This window comes from Chionomys nivalis, chromosome 19 (genome assembly GCF_950005125.1).
Source record: "Chionomys nivalis chromosome 19, mChiNiv1.1, whole genome shotgun sequence".
NCBI lineage: Eukaryota > Metazoa > Chordata > Mammalia > Rodentia > Cricetidae > Chionomys > Chionomys nivalis.
The window spans coordinates 53,579,651-53,598,701 of NC_080104.1; the positions used below are offsets into that span (position 1 = coordinate 53,579,651).

The 19,051-nt window shown below is 52.0% G+C and overlaps 1 protein-coding gene across 1 annotated transcript; it reads left to right on the plus strand.

Moving 5' to 3' along the window:
* Positions 1 to 876: 876 nt before the first annotated feature.
* Positions 877 to 18,155, plus strand: Ggt1 (gamma-glutamyltransferase 1). Its single transcript, XM_057751976.1, has 14 exons — positions 877 to 1,180; positions 5,702 to 5,845; positions 6,343 to 6,507; positions 8,019 to 8,149; positions 8,303 to 8,389; positions 10,796 to 10,988; positions 11,270 to 11,427; positions 12,460 to 12,609; positions 13,108 to 13,244; positions 15,788 to 15,975; positions 16,205 to 16,332; positions 16,434 to 16,546; positions 16,635 to 16,748; positions 17,900 to 18,155. The coding sequence occupies exons 3-14, from the start codon at positions 6,347 to 6,349 to the stop codon at positions 18,044 to 18,046; spliced, it is 1,707 nt and encodes a 568-aa protein (XP_057607959.1). The 5' UTR covers positions 877 to 1,180; positions 5,702 to 5,845; positions 6,343 to 6,346; the 3' UTR covers positions 18,047 to 18,155.
* The last annotated feature ends 896 nt before the right edge of the window (positions 18,156 to 19,051 follow it).

A 19,051-nucleotide genomic window follows, 5' to 3' on the forward strand; every position in this document is an offset into this window, starting at 1 on the left:
TGTCTCCTTTGCCATGGGACTACGGGACTCCCATTGTCTCCCATTGTCAGGCTCAGCGGGAGCACCATTATCTACAGAGCCACTGTGTAGATCCAGAGAGCACTGGGTTATTCCCAAGCAGGTTGGGGCCTCTTAGAAGAAGACTTCAGAGGGACGGGGAGTAGATGGCGGAGAAAGGAGTTGACTGAATGAGGGTAAACAGAAGAAAATTGGACAGGCTATAGACTGTGAGATCCCAGGGCCCAGAGGTTTGGGATTTCCCCTTCTGTTGGAAACAAACCCCATCTCATTCAATGAGAGATTATGAGGGCTTAAATGGACCGTCCACCCACTTCCCTTGCCAAGTGCCCTACCCCCCATTTCCTTTACCTAGAAAACTGAGGGATTAGGAAAGACTCTTGGGTGGTGAGACTTCCTCCAATCCAGTTAACCAAAATACTTGGAGTAGCAGCCCCTCCCCCGCTCGAGGGCCCGGATGGTCCAGAGGGCCAGCCTCCTTCTGGTAAGACTCCTTAGATCTGGTGGGGCCTCAGAGGACTTCAGTCATAACTTCTACTAGGTTAGGACATCTGGCTGTAGCCCAGCTCTATGTGACCCCTACTTGAACACAGAATCCATAGCTGTCCCTTCTCTTCTTTAAGGTCTACCTGTCCCTTCGGGCTCAGATTTTTCCTTGGGAGCCTCCCAGGCTCTGAGCTGTCCACAGCCCTTTCAGGTCACATGGCCTCAGGGATTGGATTTGGAGCCAACCCTCTCTCTACCTGGAGTAGCTCCTGTACCTTTAAAACCTCCTCCCAACCCAGGCTGGCTGGGGGAGGGAAGGGAGGAGCTGGGTCACAGCTGGGGATGGGGACTTAGTCTTCCGCTGCTGTGGGACCGTGTGGAACCGGGACTGAACGCAGCACATGTCTGGCTGTGCCACAGCTGCTGTGTGACCCCCACAAAGCCCTCCTCACCCTCTCTGAGCTGCTGGACACCGTAGGTGGGGCAAAATAGACTTGGGGACCCCCCAAGAATGTATGAAGACTTGGTTTTGTCCCCTGGCTCTACCATGCCACTCTGGGGGCTCTGGTGATCCTCTCAGAACCTCCCTGTAGCCACCTGCGCAGCAGGAGTGTACCACACTTCTGGATAACGGGGCAGCAGGCTCCCGTGCCCTGGTCCCTGTGGGTTCACACAGGTAGGCAGAGCCCTATTTCTTACCTGACAGTCGGGCTTGAGGGGGCCTGCCCAGGCTTTCCTCTCATTCTTCTCCAAATGTAGGGTGGTTGTTAATGGTTTCAGGGTGGGGTTGCAGACTCCTCAGAAGAAGACTTTGGGCCGTGGTTCACCGGAAGCGGATTTGGGATTAAGAGTGAAGTAGCTGAGACCCAAGAAGGGCTGACAGTCCAGGCAGGAATGATGGTCAGCCTTCCACAGGCTAGCGCCCTCCAGTCCTGCCTGCCCCTCTCTGGGCTTGGGCTGGGGGTGGGGCAGGGAGCGTTGTGCAATGGATTATTTGCTCTGTCACGTCTAGGTCTGTGCTTAGATGTTTTAAGCTCTTTCATCAGGTTCCCAGCAAGCAGTACTTTTCAAGTCATTGGAAGAGTATAGGTGTGTGTGTGTGTGTGTGTGTGTGTGTGTGTATGTGTGTGTATAAGGGGTATAGGTGTGTGTAATGGGATATAGACATGTGTGTAAGGGGGTATAGATGTGTGTGTAAGGGGATTGTAAGTGTGTTTTCTGATCCTCTACTGTCAACACCAGTTTGGGCAGCAAACTTCAGGCAGATCCTAACTTTAGATTTGGGAGAAGTAAGTGTCCTGTCAGAGTACAGATAGGCCTTGGAGGCCAAAGAGATCTGTGTTCTTGTACCCAGATGTCCTTATAAACATACAGAGTGGAATGGGGTGTCCTGGCCCATGTGTGATCTGCAGACCTCCCAGGCAAACTGCTTTCGGCTAAACTTCAGTTTCTTTTCTTTTGTTTTCTTTCTTTCTTTTGGAGTGTCTCCCTACTTAGCTCTGGCTGACCATGAACTCACGAAGACCAGTCTGACTCTGCCCCCCTCACCCCGCCCCATGCTGAGGTTAAAGGCATGCGCCACTATTAAACTTCATTTCTTGTGGTTGGGTGTGTTTGACTCCTCTGGCCTTGAGACTTCATAGCAGCCCACACACTCCAGTGGACAAGCAAGATTAGCAGAGACATTCCGGTCTGGCTGTCGGTCTGTCTTTCTTGTACCTACTTCTGTGCTGCATCTTGGGAATCTGCTTTACTTGGCCTAGATTCAGCTCGGGGTGTATGTGTGATGTGTGTTGGTGTGTGATGTATATGTGTGTGCAGTATGTGTGTGTCTGTTAGTGTGTGTGCATGTGTGTACATGTGTGTGGTATGTATGTGTACAGGATGCATGTGTGTGATGTGGGGGGTGTCTGGAGGGGTTGCGCCAGCACCATGGCAGCCATCAGCATCTCTAGGCATGTGAGGTTTGTATACTAATGGATACAGGGAATCCACCATACTGAGTGCTGGAGTCAGGGAATTGTTCCTCTTGGCCAATGGGGACCAGGAGGGATTAGGATGCCCCTGAGGCAGACCTACAACTGGGTCTAGTTGGAACTTCATTGATGAGCTTGTCAGGGACATGCAGCAATTTGGGGCAGGAATCGGTGGCAGGATTGCCCTCCGGGTTGTGTGACTTTAGAACAGGTCGGGCCTTCTCTAGGTCTTGTCTTTCTAGGTTGCTCCTGTCATTGATTGAGCCTGTAGAGCTAATGTTCCTTGATTGGTAGTTGAACCGGTCTGGACGCTGAGGCCTTAGGCTCTGTTCCAGGAACACACCTCTGTCACTGACCAGTAAAGTACAGCAAGACCTCTTAGATCTGGGCTATGGTCTAGTGCCAGGGGGCACCTCTATTCCACTGCCTCAGGAACATTTCAAGGACATTGTGTCTGTCTCTACAGTCACAGAGGGTCCTGGTGGGCTTTCTGGAAGGGCTCACAGGTGGCCTCTGCCCTTTGGAGGGGACCGAATCCGAGAAAGGGGAGCCCCTTTCCCAGGCTCTTAGCACCTCCCACCTCCCCACCCAGGGCCCTCCTGGGGCTGTGTGAACTTTAGTCACCTGGTGACAAGCCTAGGCTGCGCCTCCTTGCTGCCTTGCCGTCAATATTGACCATTCTCCCGGCCAGGCTGGACCTCTTACAGAGGACTCCCTACTCCACACCCCACTCAGAAGCCTCCATCTGCCCTTATGGGACACTGGGCACCCCTTAGCTGACCTCTGGTCCCTTGGGATTAGGTAAGCACACGGGTCCTGGAATACTAGTGACCCTTTCCTACCTCTGCCCTGAGGAGATGCTCAACCTCAGATCCTGATATCAAGTCCGGGTTGGGGCACTGAGCTGTTCTGCTGACAGGCTTGGCTCTGGCTGCTTCTGGGGGAGGGGGAGCAGTCAGTTCTATGGCCAAGACGTCCTGGGTGGATCCTTTTACCTCTTCCTCCCCATTCCAGAACCATCCTCTGAGGAAGGAGGGTCTCTCTCTTGGGTCCCATTGCCTCCAGGGCCTCTGGGAAATCCATCAGAGTTACAGAGAGGGAGGGTTCTGGGTTTGAGGAGCAGTGCCTCAGTTTCCCTCCCAACACTGATTTGGGTAGAGCCGGCGCTTCTGGCCTTCTACATTCCTTTAATGGATCTTTGAGAAAACTTGGGGTGGAGGGGTGGGAAATAAAAGCCAGGCTTCCAGCAGGGTGTCTTCCGCTTGGACTGGGACATCTGCTTGCAGGAGGCAGGGCCAGCCTTCCCTGTCGCACTGTCCCAGGAGGAGAGGGCAGGGTCAGGGGTCAAGGCTGCCCACTTCCTTCCCCAGACTCTTTGGAAGAGGAAATCCTGCCGGGTGCCCTTCTAGGGCTGTTCAGTGGACAGAGGGATGGGTGGGTGGACACGGAAGGGTGAAGTGTGTAATAACGTAGTCACGGAAGGCTCTCCTCGGGGCCCTGAGACTTCTTTTAGTTTACAGCTCCAAACCTGGGAGAAACGAAGCCCAAGATGCCCCAGTTAGATCAGAGCTGCATGAGGGCACAGAGTGGAGCACTGGTCATGGCCGTTCCCTACCCTACTGCGTGGATGGGAGTGTTCTGTACCAGCCATGAATGTTGCTGGCCTGGCTCCTAAGACCCCTTGAAACCCCCAGTGTTTCTCACCAAGAATCCTGGACCCTGACCTAGGCTCACCCCAGGGCTCAGGGTATGTGTCCAGAAAGTTAGACTGTCCTTTGGACAACAGGGACAGGGCCTGGTTGCCACGATGGATACGAGGAACCCTCCAGCTGCCTCTGGAGGACCAAGCTGGCCAGAGGAATTATAGGAATGAGAGTATGACCTCAGGTCAGATCCATGCCTGGATTCAGGCAGGGAGAGCTACAAGGGATGGTACTGGGGACTTAGGGTGGCATCCCCTCTGCCCAGGGCTCAGTTCTCCCCTCTGCCCCAAGAGTTGCAAATTTACTTTCCCACATAAGATGAGGCATCAAATCCTGTTACACCACCCGCCACTCAATCCTCCAAGTGTGTGTGTGAGGGGGGAATGGGGGAGGAGGGCAGGAGCTCTCCTATTATGGAGTTGGTAATTTTTCTTCTCAGGTATGGGGAAGGGCAAGAACTCCATCCCTAGACCATGGGATACCCTGTCTGATTCTGAGCTCAGGGCTCCAAAAAAAAAAAAAAAAAAAAAAAAAAAGGACAGAATAATGAGAGAGAGAGAGAGAGAGAGAGAGTGGGAGGTAGCCCAGGACTTCATGAAAAGGCTCTCTGGTAGATGCCACCCTTTGGAGGAAATGATGGAGTCTAGGAGAAGGGCACCCAGTACTTTGTCAGTGCGTTTCTTCTTCTTGTGGGGTTACCTTCCTCCCCCCAGCCTCAGAAAAGAATGGGACTTTCTTTCTCTGTGTGTCTGGAAGGAAATCCCCAGGGGAAATAGCTAGGAACCAATTTTTTTTAAAGATTTATTTACTTTGTTTTCTGCGCATGAGTGTTTTGCTTGCGTGTTTGTCTATGTACTATCAGTATGCCCGGTACCCACAGAGACCTAAAGAGGGCATCAGAGTGAACTGCCATGTGGTAGCTGGGAATGGAACCCAGGTTTTCTGGAAGAGGAGCCAGTGAGTGCTCTTAATCACTGAGCCATCCCTCCAGCCCTCTCCCAACACTCCCCCTTTTTTTTTTTCTGGAGATAGTAGCTCATGCTGTAGCACAGGCTAGCCTCAAACTCACTAGGTAACCTATACTGGGCTCAAATCCCCAGCAATTCTGCCCCCTCGGCTTCCAGAGCGCTAGCGTTACAGGTGTTAGCCATTACGCTGTTTAACAGTTCACATTCCAAACACCCCTGCGATTGAGGGAGTGAGGGTCGCACCGTACAAAGGAGCCCCACAGCTCCTCGGGAAGGGCCTGAACCCTTGGATCCCTTTGTTCACGTGCCGCTCTTACTTCCAAATCCTTGGCTTACACATGAATGCCCAGGCACCTCCCTGCCCTGTTCCATGACCCTTTCCCGGGGTAGCGCTTGAGCGAAGTCATGCGTACACGCAAGCGCCTGGCGGTCTCTTTGGCTCCAGGGTTCAATGGGAGGCCGAGAACCAGCTAGAGGCAGAAGGAGATCATCACATCGGGCACTCCAGGAAGTGCAGGGCCCATTTCAGGTATAATTTTGTGACTTTCAGGAGTCCAAGGAGGTGGCCCGCTGCAGCAGACTCGGGGAAGACTGACCGTAGTTTTCTGCAGTGTGCTGGGGCGTGCTCGCCTGTCTATACAGCTGTTTTTCAGGAGCCACCTCCCCAGGGAAGGTGTGGAGCTCCTACTGGACGGTGAGTCCTGACCTGTGGAGCTAGTCTACTGACTTCAGGGCACTGTTGGGTCTCCTTGGAAGGCCACTCTAGGGGTCTGTGGACAGGGCCAGGCTCTCAGCTAGGGTAGGGGACCCAGAAGGAATGGGGTGTATCCTCTCCTTTTTGGAGTTTATCTCAGGGCAGTAGCATCTTGGCTTCTGTAGGCAGTTATCCAAAGCCTGTGGAGTCTGAAGGGTCTTCTTGGGAGGGTCTGTGCTGGGAATGAGGTCCATACAGGAATGAGCTCTGAAGATAAACAGGATTTGCAATAGCAAAGGTGGGATCCAGAGCTTCTGGCAGAAGGAATGGCCTGGCCAAAGGTCTGAGGGCTGGACAGCCCATGCATGTTCTAGAAGGCTAAAAGGAGGCACAGGACTGTATCCCTGAGGTTTGACTTTAGACTGTGCCCTGTGGGGGATGGTCTGGGACTTCCCAAGGCGCTGGACCTGACCCTACTACTTCTCCCTGGGCAACAGAGCCATGAAGAATCGGTCTGTGGTGCTGGGCCTGGTGGCCATGGTTCTGGTATTTGTCATCATTGCCCTCTGCTTCTGGCTGCCCTACACATCTAGGAAGCCCGACCATGTGTACTCTAGGGCAGCGGTGGCCACAGACGCCAAGCGCTGCTCAGAGATTGGACGGTAAGTAGGTCTGCCGGCTCTAGGGCGAGGTGCACTGGAAGACGGTGGCTAGTGAGCTTGGACCAGACTCGGGTTCCCTATCCGTAACTGGGCAAAGAGGGTCCGATGGACGGGGAGCTGCCCACTCTTTCCTTGGACTCTCTTGGTAGCCTCTGTCTAGGGAAAAGGGACGGTGGCTCTGAGGTAGGCAATTAATTTTCCCACAGCCAACTTGGGCCCCTCTTCTCAGTTTTGTCTCCCAAAAATGCTGCCATTCCATTCCCGTTTTAGATGGTGTTTTTTTTGGTTGTGGTTGTTTTTTTGCCTGAGTGTATGCTTATGCGCCCCTTACATGCCTGGTGCCCTTGGAGGTCAGAAGAGGGCATTGGATCCCCTGGAACTGGAGTACAGACAACTGTGAGCTGAGATGTGCAGCCTCGGGGTTGAGAATTGAACCCAGGTCCTCTGGAAGAGCAGTGACCAAACCATCTCTCTAGCCTCCTCCCCTTTTAGACTTTTATCTCATTATATGTAAAAGTTCTCATTTAGAGACATAACCAGAAACAAAAACATGTTATTAATAAAAATAGTCTCTTTTTTCAATTAAATCATGTATATTTGTTTGCTTGGAAAAAAAACCCTACATCTTCAAAAAACAAAATCTTTGCTAGGCATGGTAGCACATGCCTTTAATCCTGGGAGGATTAAATCTCAGGAGGCAGAGGCGGGTGGTGATCTCTGCAAGTTTGAGGCCAGCCTGGTTTACATGGTGAGTTCCGGAGCTACGTAGTGAGAGCCTGTCTCCCAAAAGAACAAAACAAAGCAAAACCAAACTTTGGAGCTAGAGAGGTGGATCAGTGATTCAGAGTGTGCACTGCTCTTTCAAAGAGCCGGCCTCCAGTTCCCCTGTGCCCGTATCAGGTAGCTCACAGCTGCCTGCAACTTCAGTCCGAGGGATCTGATGGCCTCCTCTGATCTCTGTGGGTACCTGCACTCCCCCCACCCTCTCTCTGTCCAAGATAAAACAAATCTGAAAAAAAAAAAAAAGGCACTGAGTTGTGGTGGTGCATGCCTTTTAATCCCAGCACTTGGGAGGCAGAGGCAGGTGGATCTCTGTGAGTTTGAGGCCAGCCTGGTCTACAGAGTGAGTTCCAGCACAACCAGGGCCGTTACACAGAGAAACCCTGTCTCAAAAACCCAGAAACCAAAAGTTTCACCTGTCATCTTAGCCCTTAGAATAAAACCCTGTCTCAGTAAAAATTAAAATAGGCAAACAAGCAAGGAAGCAAAAAAACTGGGCCAGCTAAACTCGGCAGCTCGGCTCTCCTCTCGGGAGGCTGAGGTTTGAGGCCAGCTTGGGCTTGCATAGTGAACGTGATGCATTGTGAGATCCTGTCTCAAAACAGAAAGACCTAGTATAGGCTTGTTCTTCTTTGGTCATCCTTTGGGCAGGGTGACCAGAGAGGGTGGCAGGGTGGTCCTGAAAGATTGGGAAGCCCTCAGACTCTCACCTTCCTATGTACCGCCCATAGGGACATACTACAGGAGGGTGGCTCCGTGGTGGATTCAGCCATCGCAAGCCTGCTGTGTATGGGGCTCATTAATGCCCACAGTATGGGCATTGGGGGTGGCCTGTTCTTCACCATCTACAACAGCACCACACGTGAGTATCCAGGGTGAGAAGGGTGGGTGACTCAGTCCATCCCTCTCAAGACACAGTGACTTGGACTAGAACATCATAGCTGGGTGACCACTGGGTTCCTTTGACAGGAGGGGTTAGGGATAGCCCAGCCTGGCAATGTCTTTCTTCTTATAGGGAAAGCTGAAGTTATCAATGCCCGTGAGGTGGCTCCCAGGCTGGCCACCACCAACATGTTCAACAGCTCGAAAGACTCTGAAGAAGGTAAGCCGTCGTACAGGCCACGGGTGTGGGTATGCACTCACAGGGCATACATACCTGTCTGAGGCCTGGGGACAGCTCTGGTACCTGTGACACCCTCCTATAACGAATAGTTAGTCACCATCGTGAGGGTAGGGGTAGGTTCTTTCATTTCTTCTCCATTCTACACTGGGCCACCTGTGTGTGTGCACATGGAGAGGATAATCACAGTGGACCCTTGGTGTCACAGAGGAGCCGGGTTTGATTCCTGGCACCCACATGGTGGCTCGCACCGGCTGTAAACTTCAGTCCAGGGGAATCTGATGCGCTTTCTTGATTCCCTGTCATGCACCATGCCATGGTACATTCAGGTCAAGTATTCACACACACACACACACACACACACACACACACACACACATCTCTTTGTAAAAACCCAATTACTTCTTCTTTTTTTTTTTGTTTTTTGTTTTTTGTTTTTTTTTTTGAGACAGGGTTTCTCTGTAGCTTTGTAGCTTTGAAATCTGTCCTGGAACTAGCTCTTGTAGACCAGGCTGGTCTCGAATTCACAGAGATCCGCCTGCCTCTGCCTCCCAAGTGCTGGGATTAAAGGCGTGCGCCACCACCACCCGGCAACAAAATTACTTCTATATTGAACACACACAGAGCTTATTCCTTATCAACACCCCTATGTGGTTAAGTGGGCAGCATAGCCTTTCCATGGGCATTGTTGACTATGAGTAATCGCCAGGCAGTCAAATACACAGGAGGGTACTTCGTATAAGGGATGCAGACATCCATGCTTTTCGGCATTCTTGGGGGCTTCTGGATGTCGAGAGATTACTCACGCTTCCCAGGGGTCACTGGGATTGCCCCCTTGCTAGGTGGTTTTTGTTGTGAAGGCTCTTGTATCCTCCCTGTACCCCTGGGGCTGGAGAGAAGTCGCCATGTTTATCCTTTCCTGCAGGTGCACCTGGTGTACCACTAGCACCCGGCAGAGTCTTTCTCCTCTAACCAGGCTTTAAGCGGGGGGAAAAGACTTTCTCAAACTTCTCAGGGAGGTGAGCGGGAGCCAGTGTTGGAGATACTACTCAGAAGGGCTGGAGTAGATTTCAGAATAAGAAGGTGGAGGAGTGGGGGCAGGTGTGGCACCCAGGAAGAAGGTTCTTGGGCGATGCCCTCTTCTGTGTGGCCTCTTCCGATCCCTCCTCTCACAACTACCTTCGGCTTCACATTTCTTGAGAAACTCAGGATGTATAGCAGTGAAATCTCTTGGGTGTGAGACGCTTAGAATTCGCTGTTTAACCAGAGCCATGGAAACCTCTTACAGTGCTGGGTACTGTTCCTAAAGCCAGGCTGCAAATCAGAGACAATCGATATTACTCATAGCCAGGACAAGTACCAGGTGGTCGAGAGAACTGAGCACAGGGCAGAGGGTCCGGCTTTCCCAAGTCTTGCGTACAACCGTAGACCTGATACAGGATCTTGCATATGGAAGACACATCCACTCATCTGGGGCAGCAGACCTTAGTGAACAGCCACCTGCTCCTCATTTTGTACCCTGTAAGAAGCATTTGGCCAACATTTCTTGCCTGTGGAGCTCAGCTATGATCTTAAATTTCACTTTGCCTAGAATGGGGATGTTAGCGCAGTGGTGGAGCCTTGCTCAGGAGGTCCTAGGTTTGATCACTAGCACTGCCCTGGCAACAAAACCCTTCCCTTCCAAGCTGCTCTAGGCCCTTTATTAAATGGGCCAGGGAAAGTGCCTGGGATGCTGCTGCTGCTGCTGCTGCAGGTGGTGGTGGTGCTGCTGCTGCAGGTGGTGGTGGTGATGGTGGTGGTGGTGATGGTGCTGCTGCTGCTGCTGCTGAGAGTGCTTTTTAAAATGTGGTTCTGGGGAGCAAACCAGAACCAGATAGGCACTCTACCACAGAGTAACTACACACCAGCCCTTTGCTCATTTTCCTTTTTTTAATTTTATTTATTTATTTTTAAAGATTTATTTATTATGTATACAGTGTTCTGTCTGCATGTATGTCTACAGGCCAGAATAGGGCACCAGATCTCATTACAGGTGGTTGTGAGCCACCGTGTGGTTGCTGGAGTTGAACTCAGAACCTTTGGAAGAGCAGGCAGTACTTTTTACCCCTGAGCCATCTTTCCAGCCCCATTTTCCTTTTTGAATTTTGTCTTTTTTTGTTTGTTTGTTTGTTTGTTTTGTTTTGTTTTGTTTTGTTTTTGAGACAGGGTTTCTCTGTGTTGCTTTAGGAACTAGCTCGGTAGACCAGGCTTGAACTCACAGAAATCTGTCTGCCTCTGCCTCCTAGTAGTAGGGATTATGGTCTGAGTGACCAGTCTCTCTGTCTGTCTATCTCTCTGTCTTTGTCTCTCTGTCTTTCAAACTCTGATCCCTTCATCCCTGGTTCCTAGGTGGTCTTTCAGTGGCAGTTCCTGGTGAAATCCGTGGCTACCAGCTGGCACACCAACGGCATGGGCGACTACCCTGGGCTCGCCTCTTCCAGCCAAGCATTGAGCTAGCCCGCCATGGCTTCCCTGTGGGCAAGGGCTTGGGAATGGCCCTGACCAGTAAACGGGAAATCATTGAACAGACACCTGCCTTGTGGTGAGCAGTCTAAATAGCCCAATCTGGGAGGGGCTGGGGGCGCTGTGTGCTCTGCTTTTCAGGAGCCTGTCGTTCAGTGGGGTTAAGTTGTTAAACTTCTCACTGTGTGTGTATAAGACACATCAAGAGCCTGGTTCAGAAGTCACAGTGTTGACTGTGGCCTGAGCAAGATGGGACCCTAGAAACCCCAAGTGAGAGAATAGCCCACCCGGGCTCGGCGTGGGGTCTTATGGGCCCAGTTTTCTGCATCTGCTGTCTTACACGTGGCCTCTCTGCCCCAGCGAGGTGTTCTGCCGGCAAGGGAAGGTGCTTCGGGAAGGAGAGATAGTGACAATGCCGAGGCTAGCCGATACGTTGGAGATTCTGGCCCAGGAAGGTGCCCAGGCCTTCTACAATGGGAGCCTCACAGCCCAGATTGTGAAGGACATCCAAGAGGCTGGTGAGTAGCCTTGAGTGAAGAACTTCACAGGCAGAGCGCTGAGTAGGGCCCAGGCTCTGAGGTGCTTCCTGCCTAGGTTGGCCTTTGCGCTCTCAGGGAGCACTTGGCAGGGGAGGGTCAGTGTGGATTCATAGCGCCTGGCTCATCCCTAGAGGCCGGCTGCATAGGAAACTTGAGTGGGAGGCGGAGTATAGTAGCCCTTGGGGCTGGGGAGGAGGTAGAGACTGAGGCTCTGGGAGGAGGACCTGTGAGAAATGAGCTACAATGGCCATGAAGCAGAGAGTGTGGGCCGAGGGGAAGGCGAAAGTGTTGACTCCAGGAGGGTTATAAGGTCTGAGGAAGAATTTCTGGGAGGGGTCTTAGAGGGGCATTGGGCGGGGCAGCCTGAGGGCTTGGCTGTGGCCTTGTCCCCGTTATTTTTGTCCTGTTTCATGAAGTGGGGGAATTAACATGTTGACATTTACCTCCGCAAATCCTACTTAGAACCAGTTCCTCAGAGAACCCAGCGTCTTCTTCCATCCTCTTGTTCGTTAGTGAGGGAGGAGCCCCATAGAAGGAGGAGGGCAGGGGCAGGCAGTCTACACTTGGGAAAGACCCTCTGACTGTAGAGACGGAAGAAGGTCGATCGGGAAGCTCTTGTGGGGCCTGGCATGGGTGGAAGCACCATTAGTGTCTAGGGCTCCCAGGGATGGTCAGGGCGACCAGTGTAATAGCCCCGTGGTCCCTTCTGTTGGTATAGACCATCTCCTCACTATGGTCCAAACCTGCCATTCTACTCAGTGGTGACCAACTTCCTTCTTAAACAGCCCTAACCCCTTGACCATATTTCTTGGTTTCATCCTGTACTCTGCCCAGTGGTAAACCAAGTCCCACATGGTACAGCCCTGTCCCCAGCCATGGGACAGTGCTACCGCACATCCACTGAACTGCTGTCCCCAGCCATGGGACAGTGCCACCCCGCATCCACTGAACTGCTGTCCCCAGCCATGGGACAGTGCCACCCCGCATCCACTGAACTGCTGTCCCATGCAGGAGGCATCATGACGGTCGAGGACCTGAATGACTACCGTGCTGAGCTGATTGAGAACCCGATAAGCATCAGCCTTGGGGACTCAACACTCTATGTGCCCAGTGCCCCACTCAGTGGGCCAGTGCTGGTTCTCATCTTGAACATCCTCAAAGGTGAGCTCTCTCTCTAGCCCCGCTAAGGGGCAGGGGCACTCTCCAGGAACACTCTGCTGGCACTCCGCACTTGCTGGGTCTCTTTGCCCTGTATCTTTCCATCAGTGAACTGGTAGAGGGTCCACCCTGCCTCATGGCTGTGGCCTCCTGGAGGCAGTGTTGGGTAGCAGGGCTCCCCATGGCGGATGGGAGGGGGCGACAGTAGCTGGAAGAGGAAAAATGTTTAGGAAGAAGAAGAGGGTGGTAGAGGCCTTGTCCAGAGTGCATTTCTGGCTAGTCTAAGTGGTCGAAACCTTGGGACCCTTGAGCTGCTCCCCTCACATCCATGTTGGCATGCCCTTGTCTTAGCCACATCTTTCTCAAATGGCCACTGCTGTTGGTTACTGCGTATTTCTTTTCCAAAGGCGGAGTGTAGGGAACATAGCTCAGAGATGCATTAACCCCCCAAGCCCCTCCAGGCCCCAACTGACTACCAATGTGTGCTTGGCTACCACTCAGGATACAATTTCTCTCCGAAGAGCGTGGCAACCCCTGAAGAGAAGGCACTGACCTACCACCGTATCGTGGAGGCCTTTCGGTTTGCCTATGCCAAGAGGACCTTGCTTGGCGACCCAAAGTTTGTCGATATGTCTCAGGTAAGGGGTTACCCCACAGTGGGTGGGAGACCTGCCAAAGGGGTGCTGGGTGAGCGCTGAAAGACACCCCACCTCCAGCTTCGTGCATGCTTTCTGAAGCCATTAATACAACTAAGCTTGATTTCAGGGTAGACTTGTTACACTACACCCTGACCTCCATTTTGTGGAGCTTATAGTGCAGGGGAAACTGAGGAAAGTAGACTTGAGAATGGATAATTGGTGTGTTGTTAGCTCCTCTCCAAGCCCCGCCCCCCCCAAACCCAGGTTCCTATCTCAGATCTTTCACACATGCTCAGGCCCTTGACCTGGAAGATTCTAGAACTCTCAATGTAGAAGCAAGGAATAGGTGGAGAGGTTGCATCCTTCAGGAATAATGGGGAGTCTTAAGACGAGGAAGGCAGAGAGCCTCACTCTGCAGTCAAAATGGCTTCAAGGTCAAGGCAACCCTGTTACCTCAGCCTCTTAGTACTGGGGTTACGGGCATGAGCCACCAAGCCCTGCCCCCACTTTCTTCCCTTTTGTAAAATGTACCCTCAGACAAACTGGTCTAAAACATCAGTGCACACTGGCGTGCTTTTCCTGGACCCCCACTTGACTGCAAGCGTTCGGATACAAGTCTTTTCCTTTCTCTTTTCCACCTCGTTTGCTATCCCCACTCTCATCCCCTGAATGGGTTAACCACGCCACGGTCCAGGGTGCACTTCCTACGAGCAGCAAGGGCTTCCTCACACATGGAGTGGGAAGTCAACCCCAAGGTCACATGACTCATTATCTGCTGGTAGTGGAGCCCCCACACCAGGGTCTCAGTATCTTTGGGTGCAGTGTTCATCCAACCACCCCTTATACTTTGCCACAAGTACTTTTTTTGTTGGAAGACCATTTTGTGGCTGTGCCCAAACCCAAATGCACAGAGATCTGCCTGCCTCTGCCTTCTGAGCGCTGGAATTCAACGCTTGTGCCACCATGACCCGCGAGGCCATAAGATTTATTTTATGCCAGTGAGAGCGTGGTGGAGTGTGGAGAGAAAAGAGAAAGTTTGAGATTGCCCAGACAAGAATGTTTTAGGGCTATGGGGGAAGGGGGGACAGGGTATTTTGCATGGTGAGGAAGAGAGAAAGGAGCCTTGCTAGTGTAAAACTTAGATGACGTGGTGGAGGTGAAGGAGGGGTGCAGTTAGTTAAGATGGACCCATTATACCGGTAGGATGCCCCAGTGTCTGTCCGCCTGGGCTCTGTACATTTGCACTGGAGGAGTGAGAATGGCACCTGCCATTCTAGAACCTGGGGACCTGGGGAGTGCCTTAGAGTTACAGAATCACAGGCAGGTAGGGTGTCTGGCCTTGCACTATAGTGACAGGGACCTCAGAGTCGGCTAGTAGGTGGAGCTAGAGAAAGCTGCCAGGACAGCTTTAACTGAATGTAGTCTGGGGTTTAGCATCTTATTCCTAGAGTCTGGATACCTGGGGAGCCTGTTACAGAAGTACAGATAGACTCTTAATAGGGAATTTGTCAATAGCTGAGAGGCTAGGGAGACAGGGAAAGGCAGCTGCAGGGGAGTGACCTGATTGGCCTTTAGCCTAAACCTTACAGGTCCAAGTGTCCCTTTCTTCCTGGCAGCCCCTTCATTTCCTCTTCCTCCCTGTCTTCTCTTGCCACTAAGCTTCATTGGCCATCGTGTGTCCATGCTGTGTTTGTGTCTTGTTTGCCTGTAAATTTTACATATGAAAGTGTTTGTGGGCCCATCTCCCCAAGCCATGTTCTCCAGTGTGTTGTGGGTGTGTGCCCCAAAGCAAGCAAGTCCTTACCTGCCCCCTGCATCTGCTCCTCTGGCATTTCCCAGCTAATGGCAACTCCAGGTCAAAGACCTCAAGGACATCCTCTATTCTTTTTCTCCCACCACAGTGGCATCTTTCTCTTCAGTCTGGTTGTCCGCAGCATTTTCCATGGCCTCCAGAGGGACCCTGTGGAAATGTTTCCCAACCTGCTTACTCCTCTACCCCAAGCGTCTAAAGACCAATGTCACTCTTTATAGACCAATGAGACCTTACATAATGGGTGCATGCTAGCTAACACCCTGCATCCATTATTCTTCACTGTCCAGGGTCTTTGCACTGACCTTTTAGGTTTCATTCTGGGCTCTTTCAGGGTAACAAAATGCCTTCAGTTTCCTCCCTTCCATCCCTGTTTTCTGGCCTTTTGTTTCCATGGAGGCAAGACCCATGGGTCTCTTCCCTGTTGAGTCCTCAGCTCTGAGCACGTGGCACAAGTCCCATGCATAATTGCACAGATCATGTAAGATCATGGCGAGAGTCCAGAGGCTCGAGGACTGGGCAGACACCAGCTGGAGGTTAGGATGAGGGCGTCAGACAGGATTTAGGAGGTGCTGTCCCTGGTGCTGGGGAGGTCCTGGTTTAGCATAGAGGTAAGTTGCGGTCAGATCCACGCCTGGGGCTTCTGGAGGCTTGCCGGGACAGCCCTGTCGTATGTACTCCCTCCACCCTCCTTCCTCCGAACCTCCTCAGGCCAGCTCTGGGGTCTCGGCAGGTGATTCGCAACATGAGCTCAGAGTTCTACGCGTCTCAGCTTCGAGCCCAGATCTCTGATGGAACCACTCATTCAACCGAGTACTACGAGCCCGAATTCTACATTCCTGACGATGGCGGCACTGCTCACCTTTCTGTGGTTTCGGAGGATGGCAGTGCCGTGTCTGCCACCAGCACCATCAATCTCTAGTAGGGGCTGTGCGGCTGCTGGGCAGTACTGGGACATTGGCAGGGGTTGGGGCTATCTTTATTTCCTATCAGGGCCTCCCTCTTTCATGTTGGGAAACAGAGGCTCCCCCTTGATAGCATGCCTGGGGTTGGCCTCCTAGGGAGTGCTCTTGACCTGGTGAGGGTGGGCACCAGGTGGGAGATGGCTGGGTTGTATGTCTATTGTTATCTGATCTGGCCCGATTTTCAGTTTTGGCTCCAAGATACTCTCTCGGGTCAGTGGTATCCTATTTAATGATGAGATGGATGACTTCAGCTCACCCCAATTCAGCAACCAGTTCGGGGTGTCCCCCTCACCAGCCAACTTCATCAAGCCAGGTGCAGGGTGGGAATCCTGGGATAAAGGACTTGAGTTGGGAGGGGGCTGGTGCCCTGACTGGCAACCAACCACCCTCTCCGTCTCCTCCTATGGACTACAGGGAAGCAGCCACTTTCATCCATGTGTCCGTCAATCATCGTGGATAAGGACGGCAAGGTGCAGATGGTGGTGGGCGCCTCAGGAGGCACACAGATCACTACATCCACCGCACTGGTATATGCCTTGGGCCCAACCCTTCCTGCTCCTCTCCCTGCCCTTGTTCCGGGGCTGTGCTGACCTCTTGACTGCCCTCTCCCTGCAGACCATCATCAACAACCTGTGGTTTGGCTATGATGTGAAGAGAGCTGTAGAGGAGCCCCGGCTGCACAACCAACTTTTGCCCAACACCACAACAACAGAGAAAGACATTGATCAGGTAGGCCAACCATGACAAAGAGAAAGACATTGATCAGGTAGACAGGTGACAATAGAGAAAGACATTGATCAGGTAGACTGATGACAATAGAGATGAACATTGATCAGGTAGGCCAACCATGACAATAGAGAAGGACATTGATCAGGTAGACAGGTGACAATAGAGAAGGACATTGATCAGGTAGGCTGACCATTACAATAGAGAAGGACATTGATCAGGTAGACCGATGACAATAGAGAAGGACATTGATCAGGTAGATTGATGACAATAGAGAAGGACATTGATCAGGTAGATTGATGACAGTAGAGAAGGACATTGATCAGGTAGATTGATGACAATAGAGAAGGACATTGATCAGGTAGATCGATGACAATAGAGAAGGACATTGATCAGGTAGACTGATGGCAATAGAGAAGGACATTGATCAGGTAGGCTGAGCATGACAATAGAGAAGGGCATTGATCAGGTAGACCAATGACAATAGAGAAGGACATTGATCAGGTGGGCCAATGACAATAGAGAAGGACATTGATCAGGTGGGCCAAGAGCCGAGGAAACAGAATCATGGTGTGGGATTAGAGGTCATCCTTGACTGGGGACTTGGCCTCTTCTGAGTCACCAGAGCAGAGTGGCTACTATCTGCTGTCCAAGGCATATGGTCCCCAGGACCTCAGCATGGGTCATCTTGAGCCCTTGCTCAGTGACAGCCCAACAGCCTGTCCCAGGAGACCTTACTGTAGTGATACTTTATTTGTGTTTTAATAAATAAAGCCTGCCTGAAGTTCAGAGAGTTAAACAGCCCCACTGGTCAGCCTCACAGACCAGGCAGTGGTGGCACACAACTTTAATCCCAGTATCCACACTAGTTTGCTGTAGAAACTGGGCAGTAGTGGTGCATGCCTTTAATCCCAGCCCTAGAGAGGAATAGAAGACAGGAAGAGACAGCTCTCAGACAGTCCCATTCTGAGATTCTTGGAGCAAAGGGTCGCCATTTTGGACTGAGATAGAGGTGATTGTACTTCTCTCTAGTGCTTCCTGGTTACTTGACTGGTAGTAGCACTCACTGGGCTTGTGAGGCCCATGACCATACAGGTCTGGTTTCGGCCACATCCATGGCCTTGTTAAGACTCTTTTTGCCCTCTCACCCCCAGGTGGTGACTGAAGGCCTGAAGACTCGGAACCACTACATGGAGGTCACGCCCACCTTCATTGCCGTGGTTCAGGCTGTCGTCCGAACAGCCAATGGTTGGGCAGCTGCCTCAGACTCCAGGAAGGGCGGGGAGCCAGCTGGCTACTGAGTGCTCAGAAGAGGCAAGACCTACCTGCAATCCAGAGACGAGATAGTGATCAGGAACAAAAGTTGGACTTTGGAAGACCTGCTGCCCCTGAGTGAGACATCAGCATAATAAATGTGGCCAACTGCCAAGCTCCGGAAAGTCTTGCTGGGTGGACTTTCCATATCTGGCCTTTAGTGTCTTGTTATAAAATGGAGACATCTGGCTGGGAGAATGATTAGGCAGAATCCTAAGACCTACTACCTTAACCTTTTACCTTTAACCCAGTGTGCTTAGAAGTTGGGAATCATCCTAAATTGTCCTAGGCAGTAACATTTCCCAATAGCAGCCACTAGAGGGCGCCCCGACCGTGCCGTTAACTGGGATAAAGCAACCCCTTAGCTGCGCGGGAACCTTGAGACTGCATCACATCCAGGGTAGGTAAAACCAAAGAGGAGCAGAAATAAGGCAGCTTGGCCAGGGCCATAGCTGAGGTCACTTCCCAAGCACAGACCCAGAGTGAAACCCACGCTTGTCTTGCAAGAGGCCCAGTTCTCAAGGAACAGCAGGTCAGCAAGTTATCGGAAACTCACAGATCCATGAGGAAAACACAGCTCAAAGTGGGTGGGCCCGGAGGAGCACAGCTAGGCATGATGTCCCTCCTTGTCTTAGTCAGGGCTACTATTGCTGTGATGAACCAGAGAACCAAAGCAACTTAGGGAGGAATGGGTTTATTTGGCTTGCACTTCCACACTGCAGTTCACCATCAAAGGAGGTCAGGACAAGAACTCAAGCAGGGCAGGAACCTGGAGGCAGGAGCTGATGGATGCAGAGACTCTGGAGGGGAGCTGCTTATTGTTCCTCCTGGCTTGCTCGGCCTACTTTCTTACAGACCCCAGGACCCTCTGCACCAGGATACTTCCACCTGCAAGGGGCTGGCCCCCTGCATCAATCCACTAATAAGGACAATGGCCTGCAGGCTTGCCTGCAGCCTGATCTTACGGAGTCAGTTTCTTAGTTGAGGCTCCC